Raw genomic sequence first — 19406 nt, 5'->3', positions numbered from 1 at the left:
GTGTTTGTTCTCATAAGAGGAAGGGGATGGTGGTCCTTTAACTACATGCCTTTAGACTAGGGAGAAATCACAGTAACGAAGAGCACCGTCTGGGCACTCTCACAGGTCACGTGAGGCTTGGAGTGACCCTACGAGGTGGGCAGGGCATCTCACTGCTCTCATCCTACAGACCAAGAACTGGAGGCTCATAGAGGTGAAGGGACTTGCTCCAGATGACTCAGCCAGAGAGAGTCCCTCAGAGTAGGGACTAGAAGCTGGGCTTCACCAAGCCCTGATGTTCAACATGGAACAGTGCAGAATGCCAGTGGGTCCCCAAGGACCAAGTGGGCAAAGAGGAGGTCAGGGAGCTGTGGGCAGGATGGGTGGTTGGCACTCTCGGACAAGGGGGAGATCGTCTCCTATGCACCCGACACGTCCCCTTCCAGCAGGCTTAACCTACTGATTTTCCTTTTGCTTTGTGGAACTCTGCTACCGAGGGAGCTGTGAAATTTCCTGTGCTTCTCTGATGCTCTGAAGCCAAACAGACTCTATTTATCAGTCCTTTAAGCCTGATACAAGAGAAAGATCATGCACCTTGGAATCAGACAGACTGACATTTGTGTCCAGCTCTAGCATTTATAGCCTGTAATTTTCAGCAGCTTATTTAACCTCTCAGAGGCCCAGACTCCTCATCTATAAAATGGAGGTGGTGCCTAACTCATAGTTGTCCACCTACAAAGGGGAGGTGATGGCACCTCTGCCATGGTATTCTGAAAATTCAATGAAAAAAACATGCACACAAAGCACCAACATGGGCCCTGACACACAGGCCTTCCTTGCCCTCTCCCTTCAGCCTAGTCATTTTAAAACTCAATGAGACAGGATTAGATGATAATAGAAATATAAAAGCCACTGGGGAAAAGACTCTTGCATTCCTCCCATTTTCCCCCATTCTTCTGGGGAAACTTTCAGCCAGCTAGCCACAGGTCATGTCACGCCAGGACATCACACCACATCATTTGAGAATCTCTGTTGGAGCAACACCCCAGGGAACCCCAGGCCTGGCAGGTCCTTCTCCAGTGGCAGACCAGCAATCGATAAATAGCTTTTGGTCTGGAAATGTCAGAAGGGTCAACTGTAATATGAGTATGTTTTGGTGTGTGTGTGTATCCTGCTGGGGAAACAGTTCATGTTTATCTCTCCTCCTCCCAACCCCCTAGGGTTTATGATGTGACCTTCTTTTAATGATTAACAGCCAGAAGGCAGAGACTAAGGCGTCTGTTCTGGGTTTAGAGGAAAAGAAATATTTTCTGAGACCACATGATCTGAGATGGAAACACTGATGGGGACTGACAGGGTTTGAGTAGAATCGCAGAGAGCAGCTCTGAGCCCAGCAGGGAAAGAAAAGAGAAGGGGAACTGCTTCCTTACCTCTTGCTGCCAGAGTGAGCATCTTGAAGGAAATTGGCACTGTGCTTATTAATGGAATAATTAGTCAGGTGCATGCAGATATCGTTCTGGGGAAAGAGACACAAGTCTGTGGGGTTAGAAGGAAGTGCAGCCTCCCACTTCCTCTATGCACCCTCCCATGGGTTTAAAGAGAAGGAAAAGGAAGAGGATGTCTCAGGCCTTACATATACTGGCAAAAAGGAGGAAGAAAGAAGGGGTACCCTACAGCCTGGAGCATAACACTCCCACTCCTCCGGAGGCTGAGTGGCACTCTGCTGAGGAAGACCTGAGGAACCCTGGGGTCAGGGATGTGGGGGAGGACTGGGGACTTGCCCATGTCCTTTTTTTGAGCACCATGGAACTGTGGTTTTGCAATCAGGCCACGAGTCCCATCCTCGCCTCTTCCGTAGTTCTGTGAACTTGGACCTTGGCCCAAGGTCCCAGACTTTCCTAGTTCTGCTGTCCTTATAACTGGATTTTAGTTTCCTCATCTGTAAATTGGAGATGATAATCCCTATTCTGGAGGCTCTTGGGAAGGCTAAATCCAAGAACAGATACACCCTGTTACACAGTAAATGAGAGTCCAGCAAGTGACAGCCACATTCACCACGCCTTGAGAATGCAGATGTAACTAGGGTTTTTTACCAGCTTAAAGAAGCAGTGGAGGCAGCGTGTCCCCAAGCTCACCAGGTTATCTGTGCAGGGATGGGAGTAAGAGGTGGTGGCGAAGCGTGCCAGTCCTTCATTGTACACAAAAATCCTGAGGGGGTCACAGGATGTCATGAGCACATAAATCCGTAAGTCGAACTTGAACCCGTCAATGATAAAGGGCTAGGAGGAGAGAACAGAAGCCACACAGCGTCAGAGGAGAAACCCAGACTTGAATCTCATTAGGGCCCTGTCTTGTGTTTGGCGTCAGCTCCAATGTTGCCTGTGTTTAAAAAAGGGTGGCCTGGGCCCAGACTGGAGAGGGAGATGTGAGGCCTGGACCCTGTGACCCATCACGTGACCTTGTGGAAGTCCCATCTGGCCTTTGTTTCCTGATCTGTCGAATGGCACAAGTAACTACCTTGAAGAGCTCTCCTGGCAATGAAACAAAAAAACGTGAAAAAGTCCTGTGATGAAGGACACGCTGTCACCCTCCAGGACTGTAAATACTACTGTTGCCCTTCTGCCAGAATTCTCCCTGCAGTTGCAACGCTGATGGCAAAGCCAGCCAGGCCTCCCTTCCATGTACCTTCTAGAAGGCTCCCTCTCTGTACTGGCCTTTATCTCCAGCCATGGAGTAAAGCTGGTTACCCTGATCTCTCCAGAGCTGCTTCTCTGTCCCAAAGTGGGTGGGATCTCCAGAGATCAGTGGCTGTCTGTTAGAGGCAAGGGGCCAGCCTGGCAGGGCCAGACCAACTTCCAAGGGTGCAAGGGCACTCTGGCCTAGGTACATGTCACCTCTCCAGTCAGAAGATTTGGTCTGACCAAGTACAAGGCAGAAGACGGGATTTGGCATCACTTGCTCCCCGCCCTCCCTGCCCTAGTTTCACAGCGAAGCTACAGCTTGAGGGTGCTCTGGATGATAAATAAATGGTTACGATGAGGAAGTACCTTTGAGATATACAGCTGACAGATCATATCCTCCCCTGGTTTGATTTCTTTCACTGTTCGGGTGATGAATATACCTTTCCCTTGGCAGCCCGAATCCGGCTTACAGATGTAAGTCTTATTTTTTCTTGACCTGCTGTAGTTCTGCAAATCTCCCCAGCTACCAGAGCAGGGAGGGAATGAAACACCTTTAGCTGGGGATCAACGAAAGTGAAAGCTAGCTCTTTATTCTTTTTTAAAAGAGAAAAAAACCCTGGAATTGACAGACAGATGCCCAGAGATCTGGAGAGACCGTGGAGCACACACCGTGGAGAGAGGATGGGCTCTGGAGGGAGATCAGAGCTGGACTGAAACCCAGGCAACATCACTCACCAGCAGTGTGGCCCTTTGCAAGGACTTGACCTCACTCAACCTCAATTCCATCGTCTACACAATGAGGACAATGACAGTTATCTCCTACATGACATAATGCAGGCAAGGCCTCACACCCCATGAAGGTAACTGTGATCCACACAGTTTGGCTTTGAGTTTACAGATAAGAGATGTGGAGTTCTGAATCTGACTCAAGCCCTGACCAATGATGTGACTTTGGATCTCCTTCCCTGCTCTGGAGTTCAGCTTTTCCTCTGCAACACCTCCACTCTAGCTAGAGTGACAGGGAAAATGCTATCTTTTTATTTTAATTTTTGGCCTCACCCTGCGGCATTTGAGATCTTAGTTCCCCAACCAGGATTGAACCTGCACCCACTGCATTGGAAGGCGGAGTCTTAATCACTGGACCACCGGGGTAGTCTGGCAAATGCTATCTTTGAATGTACTTTGAAGAAAGTATACTCAGAAGCAAGTAACCAACTTAAAGGATTCTAAATCTCAGCCTTACAATACTTCTTGTTTTCCATTTAACTCAAAGGAGCTTTGTGGCCACTGGAGAAGTCATGTAACTACAATGTCTCTCAGTGGCCATGAAATCTGCAGGAGCCTGCTGACCTGACAAACACGTTTCCTTCTAAGTTGCAGCTAAGCTCTGCCAATTGTTCTAGACAAGTCTGAAAAAGCTGGGCACCCTGGCGCTCTTGGTTTGGGAAAGCACTCAGTGGAGAGGGGACAGTGGGACTCCTGTGGGGCCCCTGCCCTGTGAACATCATTCTGATGGCAATGCTTCTGTACCCCCACCTCCCCACCTCATCCAGACACCAGACTGTACCCAGGTCATGCTTATGTCACCTCACATTTCTCCTGTTTCTCAGTGCTGTGGTCCAGAGTACTTTATGTACCAGGAATGGATGTTCAGTTTGCAGATGGATATAGTGAGACAGAGATGGGAAAAGGCTGACTGCCATGTCCTGAAATGGGTCAAAAGTCAGGCATCCCTCCCTGCTTCTAATGGTTAGAGGGCTCTATCCATCACCTCACTCCCTCCAGAAGTGCTTGAAGGCCTCAAAAATTCAAAAACTGCACAGTGAAAAGACTGGAACAAGTTCAAAATCACAGCTTTCAAGGTCAGAACAAACTCTCATCCAAACTGCGGGCACAGGCTCCAAGGCACCCAGCCCCTAAATGTCATCTAATTTTATAGGTAGAGCCTTGTGTTTTCTCAACCTTGGACACGCCCTTTATCCCTTCTTTTCCTGAAGAGAGAGAGATGGAAGATCCTATGGGAAGGGAAAGTAGTAACCAGGGTTAGGGGCAAGAGGAAAATGTAAACTGGGGGTGGGGAGTGGAGAAAGGGGCACTCACTCAGCAGGAAGACACCAGGTCCTCGGGAAAAAGTGGAAATCTTTCGGGAACATCTTCAGCATGCGGCTCATATTCCTGGCCAGCAAGTCCTTGCGGCAGATTTCACTCATCCCTGGGAAGTGATTGATTTTCTGCAAAGGAAGCCGGAAGACATGAACAATAGGGCCCACAGGAGCACCCATGAGCTCCCCCTTGGGGTCAGTCATAAGAGTGGGGCCCCATAGGGTCGATGCCACGCTTACACTGAGGACGAGCTCTGACCCAGATACCTGGTAACTTTTCATTTCCATCACCCGTTCCAGTGACACTGAGAAGTCAGTCCAGTAGAGAGTCCAGTCGTCATTTTCTCCTCCCTCTCGAAGGCCGTATTGTTGGGCGGCCCTACGCACTGCCAGGAGGGGGAGGAAGAAAGACCCATCAGGGGGGAAGTGGGGAAGGAGCACGAGATGGAGAGATTACGTTTCTAGGTGCTCCCAGAGTGTCCACGGAAGCCAGACTAGTGGGCTCCTTGGGACCGGAAGCCATCTTGCCCCACCTGGACAGGCCATTGCCGAGAAAGGAACAGAGAGAGTCGAAAGCTATTGGAGAGCACAGCCTGTGCCCAGTGATCACCACAGAAGGTTTTCTGAGGTCAGTGTTTCACCCACCCTTGCCAGGAAGCAGGCCTTTGGCTTTCCTCCAAACACGGGCACTGAGAGTTCAGGGAATATAAACTAATCCTTAAGGTCAGCCAAAACCAAGCTTAATTAGTGAGGTAAATTGACAGAAGAAAACTACACAGTGTATTTCAAAACCACACACATCCTTCTTTCCTGGTCCCTATTAATAACTGGGAGCTGACTCCAACACAAATTCAAATACCTTCAAGGACCTGGAAAGGAAGAAGTGCCTGTAGGGACCAGAAGGGTCAAGACCAGCCTATCGCAACCAAATTCAAAGTGAAAATATTAACTCTGCTCTGCAGTCAAAGTAGGTCTGCAGGTCATCTTTAGCCCATGGACCGCCAGTTTGTAACTTATGCTCCAAAAAAGAGCCCTTGATTGCAGCCATCGCTGCCAGCTCTTCAACAGATGCCCCAGTAAGCATACACAGGAACTACAGATAGTGGAAGTATCTGAGATCAAAACCCATATTTTCTTGGAATGAGATTCCCAACTTTCTCAAATAGTTAATTGGACTGGGAGATGCAAAGAACACAATTAGAAGACAGCCCCTTCCCGTCTGCAGGAATATATGAGTGACCCTTCCCAACTCTTTGGGGGAATCTGGTGGGGTCCCCATGGTGGATGCGTTGAGGGCAGATGCTCACCACTCTCATATCGGCAGCTGGATAGATTGATCACCAATCATCTGGAAAAGAGAAAGGGGAAAGCACCAAGACAGAGACAGACACACTTGCCAGAACAAGTGACTACATGCAGAAACATCCAGTCCCATGGGAGCTGAGTGAAATCTCAGTGGCCACACTGAGCCTGCCTTGACCATCCCTGTTACTGAGGACACACACCCCTGTAGCTGCAGAGTGACAGAAAACACGGGTGCAGAGTACTGTTGCTCTGCCTATGAGCTAGAAATTCTGTATTGTGATTATGGCTGATTTTGCTTGAAGCTTCACATTAACATCATCACTCCTCAATCCTCTAATTTCAGTGGCCCATCAGGAATAGGGAGTGAACATCTTTTTGGCCAAAATATTTAATGGTCTCCCTCCTATTGCCCCCCCATTAAGGGAAGCTATGAGTCAGAAAGCAGACAAAATGTAAGATATCAATAAGTCTGAGGAATGATTCATTGCCACCCACCCAAGAATGGAGTAGGGTATGGCAAAATATTAAATAAGAACTGGAATACACAAGCCATAGTCAGATCCTAAGAAATCAACATGGTTCTGTTACATTTAAAGTATCCTAAATCCCCAAGACAATAAGTACTTTCTTAAAATGAGGAAATCATCTCTCCCCACACAATTTTTCAAAAGGCATTCTAACAGAATGAAGATGAGGACAGGTGTGGTTTTAGATTACACACACCATTATTTGATTCTATAAAACCGATAATCAAAAGTAGGTTCTTTTTATATGAACCAAAAATGGTGTGACTTACTCCACACAGTTTCTCCTTTACCTACTCCTTAGCAGCTGAGGCCCCCTCCCCTCCAGGTCCCTCCTGCTATTCCCAACATGGATCCCCATTCCCCATCTTGCAATCCTAACCTCTTTTTCTTCCTCTTCTTCTTGCCTTGCTGATGGGCACTCTGAAGCCCCTTTTGTGCCCCAGTGTTCTGTCTCACAAAAGCCATGGTGATTTCTTTCGAATCTTCTATAGAACCGTTCTCTTTCTCTTCTGAGTCTGTCCCTTCCTCTTCCTCCAAAGGTAGGCACTGGAGCATCTCCCCTGCCTGCGAGGAGGCTCGGGGGAAATACTGCCCCCCCCACCCTGGAGAGAGGGCAAACAGAATGGCAGTTACTCAGATCCACCTGCAGGGGGACCCCCTCCCTTGCTCATGTGGGCGGTGGGCCAGCACTCAGAACCAGACAACAGGTTGCTGCGTATGAAATGCCACCTCACCTCCACGGTTCATGCAAGCTCCAGCAGGGAGCTGATTCCACCTTTTGCCATGACTATGACCTTGGGGACTCACTCAGCCAACTCTGGCCTTGGTTTTTCCCTCCTGGGGTTTTCGGCATCATAGCAAGCTGAGATGCTACGCCTGGCACCAGGTAAACAGTCTTATTATTAAACTGAGTGAGTGTCTGGAGACAGCCTCAGAACTGAGCCCTGAGCCTCCTTAGCTGAGGGAGTTGGTCCCTGTGGTTGTAGATGGGGTGCTTTGAGGAGGTCTGTTAACTATTCAGGCGCTTCACCAAACATCCCGCATGCAATTTGCTGGCCTGAGAATGAACGCAACTGGTATTCACAAGTGCAGGACTGACTTGCAGCTGACTGAGCAAGACTCCAGCCCAGGGTCAGATGCAACCCTTCAGAGACTTCAACCACAGAAGAGGCTACAGTATCTCCCTCACCATTCAACTCAAAATAAAAGCAAGACAAAATAATAAAATACCTACAAGGAAGTCCAGCAAAGTTCTCATCCCCTAACCTCACCTCCATGATGACTTCCTTGATGCTTGCTTGAAATTTCAAATATCAAGTTTTTTGATGCGGTTTTTAATGCCCTTGCTTCACTAATCCTTAGGAATATGCTTAGTCTGCCTTCGGGTCCCAGAATTGCCCAGGCCCAATGAACTGATTCATATCCCCTTCACATCTGAGGTGTCTATGACCATAAAACCAGATTTCTGGTGCTTCTCTCACCTCCCCAAACCCCACCAACCTTCTCATTATTTTAATCCCTCTGATTTGATGCCAATAGTCCTCTTGCTAATTACCCTATTCTTTCCTCAAAACTCCTTGGCTTTTAAAAAATGGTTAATATCTTTACTACAATTTATTCTAAATGTTATAACATTAAAGGAAGCTCAGAAAAGGGCAAGGTGGGAAGCTACCTGTAACTAACAGAGCAACTTTGGCCTTTTCATGTATTCTCTTTTTTTAAGACTTTTTTTTTTTAATGTGGACAATTTTAAAAGTCTTTATTGAATTTGTTACAAAACTGCTTCTGTTTTATGTTTTGGTTTTCATCTGCAAGGCATGTAAAATCTTAGTTCCTGGCCCAGAGATCAAACCTGTGTCTCCTGCATTGGAAGGCAAAGTCTTAGCGACTGGACCAGAGGGAAATTCCTTGTATATTCCTTTTTATTCTAAAATTCTAATTATCATTAGTCTTATATAAGTCTTATATAATTATATATGTCTTATATAATTATATAATAGATAAACATTTGATCTGCTTTTTGTCCCTTACTATCATATCATAGCCATTCTTTTGGTTGTGGCAAAGTTTACATAGTTCTAGCTTTTCATCATTGTGTAATAATATCCCACTGAAGGAATGTGTCTGAATTTAACCAGCCATTGCAATTAAATGCAGTTATTGGCAATGAAAGTTGCTTTCAATTCTATTATATAAATAGCTCTAAAATGCACACTTTCATGTATAGAAGAGCCTTTATTTCTTTAGGATTATATTCTTAAGGTATTTATCCAGAACCAGAATTACTAAGTTAATGAATATGGAAATTATGTAGCCTCTGATATTTTATTATATCACCATGTTATTTCCCAGAGGGATTCCAACAATTTCAACTACCACCAGCAACATGCAATTACAGCAGGCTCACCAGAGTCACACAACCTCTTGGGAATCACCTCCCCTCTATACCCAACCTTGCTAATTCCAGACAACTTCGATACCTTACAGCCATGTTTTATTTAACATTACAATACCCTGCCACCACTCTCCATTTCTTTTTCAAACCAAAATGGAGGAGGGTGCTCTCATTCAGAGGCTCCCTATGAATAATTTAATAATAAAACCCTACATGGACATAATTCCTTAGGTTTTCCAAAGAATTTTCACATATACCATCTCACTGAATGCTCGTAGCGATCATTGATAGGAACAGCAGAGCTAATAAGTGGCCAAGAACTGCCACTTGCTTCTCTCTCTTGCTGAAGAGGGCTGTTCCTCACAGCCAAGCCATCTGTGGTGACGCCTGCCCTGAGCAGGGGGAGAAAGGTTGCACTCAGTGCAATTAACGGATGAAACCTGGGCGTTGTGCGTCAGTTTTTCTCAGTGAACAGGTATATTCTTGGAAAAGTTCAAGAGGACTGCAGTACATGAAATCTTGACCTTGGACTGCTCGCTTCCTGCCAAGTAAACTGCCGGCTCCCCTCCCCTGGCCTCCACAGTGGCTCCTGTTTACCAAGCCCTCTAGGAGGAGTGGCTCCGTTTACCTAAAGGTTAATGTTAACTTGAGGAGGGAAAACTGACCCTGAATCTGGCCTCTGGAGTTGCAAGTTGTCTTTGCCCTTTTTCAAATCCTTGCCCAAGTGGTAAAAACAAGTCATGGTTGCTTGTATTTGTCTGCCTCAAAAAGAACAACAACCCCCCCAAAAAAGCCAGTCAGATTCTGTTTACTCTTGCACAAGAGAGCCTCGGGCACAGAAAGCAAGGAAGGGATGGAGCTTGTATAGTTCTGTGGGTTCATCATGGCAGACTCGTCCACCTTCCTCTGTAAACTAGGTTACATGAGACACACTTGGAAGGCACCCGAGACAGATCCAAGACAGCAGACAACAGCCATTGCCACATGTGACTATTTTCGCTTTGTCTTTGGGAGCTTTCTCTTCCCCCAGCCCTCTCCTTCCTGTTTCATACCCAAGGCTAAATCCTGTTGGCTTCTCTCCAGCCCCTAAAAGAGAACAGCTCACTCAACATTTGCCACCAGGGTTTGCCTCCTGAATCTAGCGTACAGAAATGTTTACTTGCCCCACGGTGGTGGTCATCACTTTTAGAGACGTAAAAGAGAAGTAGCTGCCAATAACTGGGAAATGTAGATCTGTCATAAAAATCTAGACGTCTGTTCCTTTCAGAAAAGGAGGTCCTCATTGCTTCAGGCCAGTAATCAATCAGAACTGAGCAATGGCTCCCTCTCTAGACATTTTGCAGTCTGCCTCAGTCCCTATCATTCCCTGCTGTCTCCCTGATTCAGGAGCCAAGTGACAGTTACCCTCATGTTATTGTTTTCCATTTAGCAGCATTAAGAGAGAGAGGAAACACTTTTGTATGCCCCAGATCACTTCTCTTTCATTTAGGCTCCACATCTGACCCCACAGACATCTGAATTTACTCAGACTCTGCTAGCAGAGCTCAACTTTTCTTTCCCAATCTCAGCAACTACTCCTTGTTAACCTGGGGGTTCCTACCTACTCTCCTGTCTTAAAATTTGGTCAAAAGCAATCTTGTAGCCTCGAGAAATTAAAAAAGGTGAGGCCACAGATCCAAAGAACAAGGTTAAGGAGAATACAAAGGAGGCAGGGGGGCTGCTGCGGGCATCCTGAGATACGGTATTTATATCCCAGTGGAAGGGCCTGTGCCTGATGCTGAAGCTCCACTACTTCGGCCACATGAGAAGAACTGACCCCTTAGAAAAGACCCTGATGCTGGGAAAGATTGAAGGCAGGAGGAAAAGGGGATGACAGAGGGTGAGATGGTTGGATGGCATCACCGACTCAGTGGACATGAGTTTGAGCAAGCTCCAGGAGACGGTGAAAGACAGGGAAGCCTGGCATGCTGCAGTCCATGGGGTTTCACTGAGTAACTGATAACAACCAAGGGCCTGTGCAGTCAGGGATGTGGCTTTAAATCACTTATGAAGAGGCAGCTGTAATGAAGTGGCTAAGAACTCAAGATTCTGGAGTCTATCTGCCTAGCTTTAAGTCCATGCTTTGCCACTTCCTAGTTGTGTGATCTCAAGCAATTTACTTATCATAACAGCTCTATGCCTTCCTTTCCTCATCTGTAAAGTGGTGTACCCCAGCCATAAGAATTAAATGCAGTAATTCATTTGAGTTAATACGGTATGCTTAGGAGAGTGCCTGGCACAGAGCAGGTGCTCACTATTTGCTATCATTCTCAGCTGTGTGGCCCTGGACTGTGACTTCTCTGATGGAAGAGGCTATTGTGAATTCTCAACTCTTGCCACAGTGTCTGGCACATAACAGAGATCCCTACGCTTCTTGAATGAATGGACTGGAAGGATTAATAAATGCAGGAACTAGTTTCACCTTTCTAAGGTTCCTTTTCCTCATCTATATAATAGAAATGTTGTGTGAGCATAAAAAATACCTTTTTTAAAGCATTGACTTTGCATCCTTTCATATAGCAAGCATTTAAAACAGTTTCATTCACTATAATAGTAAATACTATTTACAACCTACTTATCAAGTATGCATGCATGCATGCTAAGTCACTTCAGTCCTGTGCGACTTTGTGTGACCCTATGGACTGTAGCCCACCAGGCTCCTTTGTTCATGGGATTCTCCAGGCAAGAATACTGGAGTGGGTTGCCATGCCCTCCTCCAGGGGGTCTTCCCAACCCAGAGACCAAACCCGTGTCTCTAACGTCTCCTGCACTGGCAGGCAGATTCTTTACCACTAGCACCACCTGGGAAGCCCACTTACCAAGTATAACAGGTATTAATTATACTTACCAAGTATAACAGGTATTAATTATACTAAAGCACTTTACATACATACTGTCTCATCTCATCCTCATAATATCATACCATAGATACTCTCTTACTTCTATTACAGATGAGAAGGCTGAAACACAGAGAGGGTAAGAGGCAGACCTGGGATTAGAAGCTATATTCATATTCATCTGACCCCACAGCCTGTCTCTCCTCTACACTCCATCCACTGCCTTTTCCTCTCTGCTAATCACCCGTAAATGACCGGAACCATAAAGTGAAGTGACTGATTTCCTAGCTCCCAGAAGCAGCCTTGGTGATGTTAGCCTCTTAAGAATCAGCTGGTCCCACACCATTTTCCTTTAAGCCAAATCCTTCTAAATTCCCACTTCCAACAAGGGGCCTGGATCTCCCCAGATCTGACATAATCTGAGACCAGCCCTATTGTTTCTACTGTATGTATTTTCACTCTGTTTCTTTCCCTTCTTTTCGCCAGTGGCCACACTGTACCAGGGCTCTTATTTGAGTGTAATTAGAGCACTTCCAGTGGAATTCCTGAATATTACCGCTGGGAGGAACCTTGGAAATTGTCCAGTCCAGTCTGTTTGCTTCTTAGAGGTTTTGAAATCTCCCTCCCAGCTAGCGGAGAGGGACAACTTGTACAAAGGCGAAAAGAAGTCAGCAGAGCCAGGATCAAAGCCCCAGCTTCCTGCCCTTCTACATAGCTTTCCATTATGCCCGTCAGTGGGCAGGCAATATAGACCAAGGGACTTAGGGAGTTCAAGCAAAAACAACATACACACTATGCTGTACAAATATATGTAGCAAACATAGCAAATATCATCTTCAGTTTTTTTTGATGACACAAGACACAGTCAATTCCCCTTCCCAAGTAAAATAGTTAAGACAGTGAAAAAACCCTGTTTGCATTTTGGTATGGGATTTGATCTTGGGATCTTCCAAGTAGAGGTTGCCAACCAAAGCCTAGTGACAGCATGAAAATGACTTCCATTGGCCACCAGGGGGAGGGGATGAGCACTGGGAGAGCTCCATGCAAGCAAACACAATGCAGGTTACTTGGAGGGATTCATTTCCACTTCTCAAAGACTACACATGTTGACTACTCTTCTTGGCCCGAGAGGTGCTACAGAAGGGTGGGAAATGTTTAGTGCTTTCCTTTGCTAGGATGAATTGATATGTTTAGTTGCTCAGTCATGTCTGACTCTGCGACCCATGGACTGCAACCTGCAAGGCTCCTCTGTCCATAGGGATTCTCCAGGCAAGAATACTAGACTGGGTTGCATGCCCTCCTCCAGGGGATCTTCCCAACCCAGGGATTGAACTCAGCTTTCCCGCATTGCGGGCAGATTCTTTACCATCTGAGCCATCAGGGAAGCCTGAGAATACAAATGGGTAGCCTATCCTTTCTGCAGGGAATCTTCCCAACCCAGGAACCGAACTGGGGTCTCCTGCATTTCAGGAAGATTCTTTACCAGCTGAGTTACCACAGATTAATATGGGGGTCTGTAAAAGGGAGGAAAGAATCATTTGGTTGTTAAGTGTTTCAAATGTTAGCCTAGTTTTTTTAACCCTGACCTTCACAACCTAGGCTTTTCTTTTGGTCTGCAGGAATTCATTCAGCACTGAAGAGTTTTCCTACTGTGTCTAACTGTGATTTCCTTCTCTTCTTCCAAATAATAGGTTTTCCTGCACTCACCTTCTCACTTTTTGGTCCTCATTCCCCTACCAGAAGCATAGAACGCCTCTGCCAGCTCTTAGAAAAGACAGAAGTAGATAGGGCAAAAAAAGATACGGAGTAATATCTCTGGATCTTGCTTTTAGCTTTGCCTCTTTGACATATCATATTTAGAAGCCAGTGCTTATATTCTCCCTCATTCCCTGTCTTTTCCATCATTACAGAATCACCAAGAAGATAAAAGCTTAATATCCAGGGAAGTGTTTTGAACTTTGAAGCAGGCAGGATAAAATAAAATGCCTACTATGGTCCTCCACTCCTTCCCCTACTCTAGCAAGGTTTTTTTTCTGCCCCTGTTACCAGAGTCAATTTGAGCACTATTTGGTGTATATTTTAGCATAAAACTATGACTTCAGAAAGGAAGGGCTTCCCTGGTGGCTCAACTGGTAAAGATTCTGCCTGAAATGTAGGAGACCTGGGTTCAATCCCTGGGTTGGGAAGATCCCTGGAGAAGGGAACGGCTATCCACTTGTGTTCTGACCTGGAGAATTCCATGGACTGCATAGTCCATGAGGTCACAAACAGTTGGACACGACTGAGAGACTTTCACTTTCACTATGGTCTTTTGACTTTTCATTCTATCCACCCTTTATATTTCAGCACAGGGCCTGAAGGGACCCTTAGCAAACACAGACTAACAAGGGAGGCACTCAACTATTCAAGGGTTTTGCCAATAAGTGCTGAAAATAACTGGCCACGTTCCCTGCGAACAAAAAACTTGCTGACTCAGATGCCATCTTTTATTCTGCTAGAAATCAAGGCATTCTGCAAGACTGGAAGATGCAATTTTCAGGCAGGCTCATACCCAGTCATTTTCTCCACAATACGCAGTGCGTAACTAGCAAAGACAGATTGATTCTCACCTCTACCACTTACTATAACAGAAGGGTGACTGTGGGTGAGTGAGTCTCTCTGTACCTCAGTTCTCTTGTAAGTAAAATGAAAGTAATATTCACCTCATGGGGTTGCTTTAAAGATTAAGTGAGTTAATATTTCTAAAGCTCTTAAAGCAATGTTTGGTTCAAAATAAGGGCTATTGCAAAATGAAAATATAATTGTGGCATGGGTGTACACAATAAATAATTTAAGTGCCTAGCACATACTAGGGTTTAGTAAACTGTTAGCTCCCTTCCCACGTTCATTCCTATTAATAAGTGTAAGTTACATTTGCCCCTAGGGTTCAAATCCCAAAGAACTTTCCTCAAGCCTAGAAGAGTTTTCCTTCAGGAAGGTGAGAAACAACGCCTAGAAGTGAAAGAAAAAGGAGATAGGTTATTTGCAGAGGGCTGGAAAGGAGGTAGGTTATTTGCAGAGGGCTGCGCTGCCAAGAGAAATAGAAGTGTCTTTCTGTAAGGATTCTCCAGACAAAGGAAGAAAAGTGATCAGGAGAAGGATCCGAGGATGAGGAAGGAGGAAAGGGAGAGTTGTGCGATTCCCAGGGATCTCTGGTATCTCAGGGACAGCTCCCTGGGGGCAACGGTTTGGGGAAATCGAGGGAGGGCAGGAAGTGAGGGTGCGCACAGAGGGCCACCCAGGTTTGGGAGGAAAGGTAGGTTAGGAAAGAGGAGCTGGGAAAAGAATGGTTGGTGTGTAAGAAAGGTCCTGGCATGGGGTCCTGAGGATGAGAAAAGGGAGTGAGAATATTTTAGCAGTGAACTGAGTAAGGGGCGTGGAAGAGGGCGAGCGATACCTAGACCTGCTGACAAGAGGTGGGCTACAGCAGAACAGAGAGGAAGCAGGGGCGTGCGGGAGGCTTTTGCCACAGAAAGCCACCAGGGGAGGGCAGAGGGGTAGCCTTGGGAAACTGGGCACCGTGGGAGACCAGGGGGCATGTAGAACCCGGTTTTCAGTGGGGAGGCACTAGGAGGCCGCGGCCTGGGGGCAGCAGCGGGCTTTGGGGCGCTCTTACCCGCAATTCCTATTCCCCCGTCTCGCCCCCGCTCTGCCGCCCGTATAGCTCGCAACCACACTCGTGGGTCCCCTCCTCGAAGGAGACACGCTCCCACTGGCTGCCAGACAACCCCTAACCCCCAACCCGAGCCGCTCCTAATTTGGGGTCCGCCCGGCCCCCCTATTTGCATATAAGGCTTTCCAGGCCTTCGATTGGTCCCTTCGGTAGTTGGCATGACCCCCCCCCCCACCGCCGCCTCCCGAATCCAGTTAACCGCTCGGAGAGAGAAGCGCCCGAGGTCGTCCCGGGAGACGCCGAGGACGCTGGGCCGCGGGGCCGCGCTCCTGGCGCGCGAGGCGCAACTACCGCTTGCCCTCCGCGGGTCCCCGCCTTACCGGATCCGCCCAGCCCTCCCCGGTCCGCCCCGCCCCCGGGTCCTCGGGGGACTCGGCCCGCGCCGTCCGGGCGTCGTGCGCAGGCGCGGCTTGAACGTCTGGCCCGAGCGAATCAGAACGTCTGATTCTAGAGCTCCTGGGGCGTTAGTCGGGTCGAGCGAGGGGCGCCTTGGCCCTTGGGCACGCTGTAGACGGTAAACATCCACTGCTGGGAGCAGGGAACACCGTGCGGGGAGGGCTGGATTGAAGCCCAAGTCGAGAGCTCAGGTGGCCTGTGTAACCTCGGACAGCCGACGTGACCTAGACTTAGCTTCTTTAGCAGTAAAATGGGTATCACAAGCCTGTGACGAACCGCCCAGGCTTGTTGAATCATGATACCTCAGAGGGTGGGGGTGTCCTGACCCCGCCGCTGAACTGGCCAATAGGAAACAGCCGCCCAGGGCAGGGGTTTTGACTTCTCAAAACAACACCTTGACTGTTCTCAGGTGGAGAATCAGCGTAGTGACTGGATTCAAATAATTGTGGTTTCCTGAAGTTTCCACCTGTCTGAGCTTAGAGACCTGCCTGGAAAGGATTGGCAACCAGTAAAGAATCGGACACGACTGAGCGACTAAGCACAGCACAAGAGCTGTTTTTGCCTGGGTTAATTCAGATTGGTGACAGATTGAACAAAGGATTGATTTTAAGTCTTGAACCGTAGCGATTTCCCTTACGGATTGAACCGAGGAGGGATATTCTTCGTTCTTGAATTTTTTCCAGATGCTTGACTGGATGCCACTGAAATGTGGCTGCTCCTGTGAAAAAAGATCGTTTAGTCCCAAGGGGTAAGATTTATGTAAGACTTGGATCATTACTTTCTTTTCCAGCAATTGAGGGGAGGCATGTGAGAAGGAGAAGGCCTCCTAAGAAAACCTTTAGTCAAAACAACTAAGGGAAGAGACAAAATCCACATCTGTGATGTGAAGCATGCTGAAGTTAGTCCAGGAGCTAAGTTTTAGCAGGTTCACTGGGAACTTTGTACCCAGGACTTCGTGCCATGCTGTGATAGAATACTGGAGAAACAGCAGGTGAATGGACTTAAAAAAAAAAAAAAAAAGCCTTCAGGAGAGTTTTAACTTTAAGGTGGAAGTATTTGGGCTACAGCCAATGCAGAAAGGAATCCAATTTGAACTTCCCTGATACACATACACCAGAGTTTTCCAAACACCAGTGGTCACAACTTGGCAACCCCCTCCACCCATCCAGGAAGATCTCCAGTCAGGCAGGCACCACCCAGCCATTTGGAATGTCCATTTGCTTGGACATTCCAAAAAATTGTGTAAACAAGTCTCATTAGAGACTTCCATCCTTTGAATCCCTAATCACCCCCACTCTTATTAAACTGATGTATAAACCTTAATCCCTAGCTATTTGGGGTAGTTACTCCTGAATGCTCTAGTGCACATAAAAACTTTGTTACCTTTCAGACCTAAATTGGTAGAGGAAAAGTTTTCTTGCCAACACAGGACACCACCCCTTTACCTGCTGATCTGCTCAAGCAGGAGGCTAGAGGCAAAGGCATAGCTTAACCTGAAGCAGACACTAAAATCCTGCTACTTGGTTCTTAGATTCACACTGGAGAGCCCGAGGTGCACCCTTCCAGAAACCTCTCTGTCATCCTGTTCTCTTCCCTCTTCCCACCAGGTGGCCCTAGGCCATCTTGCCCTTCCCCCTCTCCAGGGCCTTGGGGATCCAGGTGACCATCATCAACCGGCCACCCAACAGATGCTTCCCTAAGACCAACTGTCCCAGCTCTGTTCCCCTCCCCCATCCCGCCTCTTTCTTTCCCCAGTGTCCCACCAATCTCCTCTGGCAAGCTCATGCTTTGGTCTCTGGTCCCTCTGGAGTAATATTGTGATGGAAATGAGAGAGAGGATGCAGGAGGGAGCCACAAAGATTTACAGCTTCCAGAGGGCTTCCATTAAAATCCCTGACAACGGGTTATTTATGAGAGGGTTGGCCGCAGTGGGAGCTAATAGGCCAGAGTCTGGCACTGCTGTCCTTTCAGGGGTAATGACAGGAACAAACACAGGGTGAACAGTAGAGCTGCCCCCACTGTAGAGCAAAGCAGGGTTCAGCCCCCTCAGGCATCCCTTCCAGGGCCAGAAAGTGACAGCCAGGAAAGCCGAGAGCATCAGCGATTTGTATCAGACAAACCAGAAACAGGAAAACCCACATGACAAACACTGGGGTTTTCTGAGCCTAGGTGTGAAGGTTAAAGCAGTGTGTTAGAGGGTCCTTGCAGTCCTCAAAAAATGTAAACTATGTCCCCTCCTCTGAGCGCCAACTAAGAAACAAGAGTGTGTGAAAAAATACAGGTCTGAAGCTGTTGTTTGCACTGTCTTTTTGTTCCTAAGGCACCCACCTGATTAAATAAATAAAAGACGATAACAGAACCCTCAGAAGTTTATTTACAGTTGACACACACTGTGTTTCCTAGTTTGAGACACTTCCTTTAAGTAATTAATGTAAAAAGATAGAGCGTCCTGCTTTTGGTCCCCTGACCCAAGATCCAGCCTAGAAGCCCTTTCTTCCTGTGCCAATCAAAAGAAAGTACTGGTATATGTACCAGGGATGAAGTAGGAAATAGAAATGATGTATTGTATTAGGAAATAATATAGAGATATGTCCAATCACAGAATCAGAAGTCTTGTTAAATCAGAAGAGATCTTAAAGACTTCCCTGGTATTTCTCTTGTTTGCAGATGAGGAAAAGAGAGGCCCGGAAGAATGTGATGCCTTGGCCAAGGCCTTGCAGGGTTTCATAGAGAACTGCTCCTTCCTTCACACACTTCTTAGTACTGTTATTGGTGAAACAGAAACAGAATTTGCTGTCCAGCACCTCTTGTGATGTCTCCCGTTTGGGTATGTATCTGATAGGGCTCAGAGAGGCCCAGGGAATAAGGCTACTTGCCCAGGAGCAATGGAGCTTCCACCCACCTTCTGTTTTCATTTTGTCCTTTTTCATCTTCCCTCTGCCTTCTGGGGGAAACAGCTTTCCCTGAAAGGAGCTATTATTCATGATTGTTTTTACAGCACCCTTTTTTTTTTTTTTGGTGCAGATGCTTTTAGAAACAAATTCCATAGAAAGTGGCCCTGACTGCAGGGGAAATAACAGGCACATTACTTGAACACTTTATGTGTGCAGGACAGCTTGCTGGGTGCCTTGGAGACACCAGACGCATGCACTTATAAGTGCACTAAAGTGAAGTGAAGTTCCTCAGTCGTGTCCAACTCCATGGACTGTAGCCTTCCAGGCTCCTCCGTCCATGGAATTTTCCAGGCAAGGACACTGGAGTGGGTTGCCATTTCCTTCAGGGGATGTTCCCAACCCAGGGATCAAACCCGGGCCTCCCGCACTGAAGGCACTACAGGTAGCAAAAGGGTCCTCTATAGTCAGAGTTGCCTTTTTATTTTCTTTCAAATTGTTTGGAATACTCATTTCCCACTAATACTTCTTTTATAGATTCC

The 19406-nt window shown here is 47.0% G+C and overlaps 1 protein-coding gene across 11 annotated transcripts in view; it reads right to left on the bottom strand.

The window, feature by feature from the left end:
- TTLL6 (tubulin tyrosine ligase like 6) overlaps positions 1-15617 on the bottom strand; it is a 47036-nt gene extending 31419 nt beyond the window's left edge. For 6 of the 11 annotated variants that reach the window (XR_016035523.1, XM_088829006.1, XM_088829005.1 and 3 more), the window contains exons 1-6: positions 6070-6110; positions 5030-5148; positions 4761-4891; positions 3027-3183; positions 2115-2258; positions 1410-1495 (exon numbers count right to left, since the gene is read on the bottom strand). Coding sequence is in view for 10 of the 11 variants with exons in the window: in XM_088829006.1 (XP_088685132.1) it covers positions 1410-1495; positions 2115-2258; positions 3027-3183; positions 4761-4891; positions 5030-5050 (539 nt within the window). In the remaining variant the exon portion in view is untranslated. The other 5 variants (XM_088829008.1, XM_055407628.2, XM_055407629.2 and 2 more) reach the window with 5 other exon arrangements.
- Between the last annotated feature and the right edge of the window lie 3789 nt (positions 15618-19406).

This window comes from Moschus berezovskii, chromosome 20 (genome assembly GCF_049115385.1).
Source record: "Moschus berezovskii isolate FMDL1 chromosome 20, NW_MosBer_1.0, whole genome shotgun sequence".
NCBI classification, from domain to species: domain Eukaryota; kingdom Metazoa; phylum Chordata; class Mammalia; order Artiodactyla; family Moschidae; genus Moschus; species Moschus berezovskii.
This window is presented reverse-complemented; position numbering and strand designations above follow the sequence as displayed.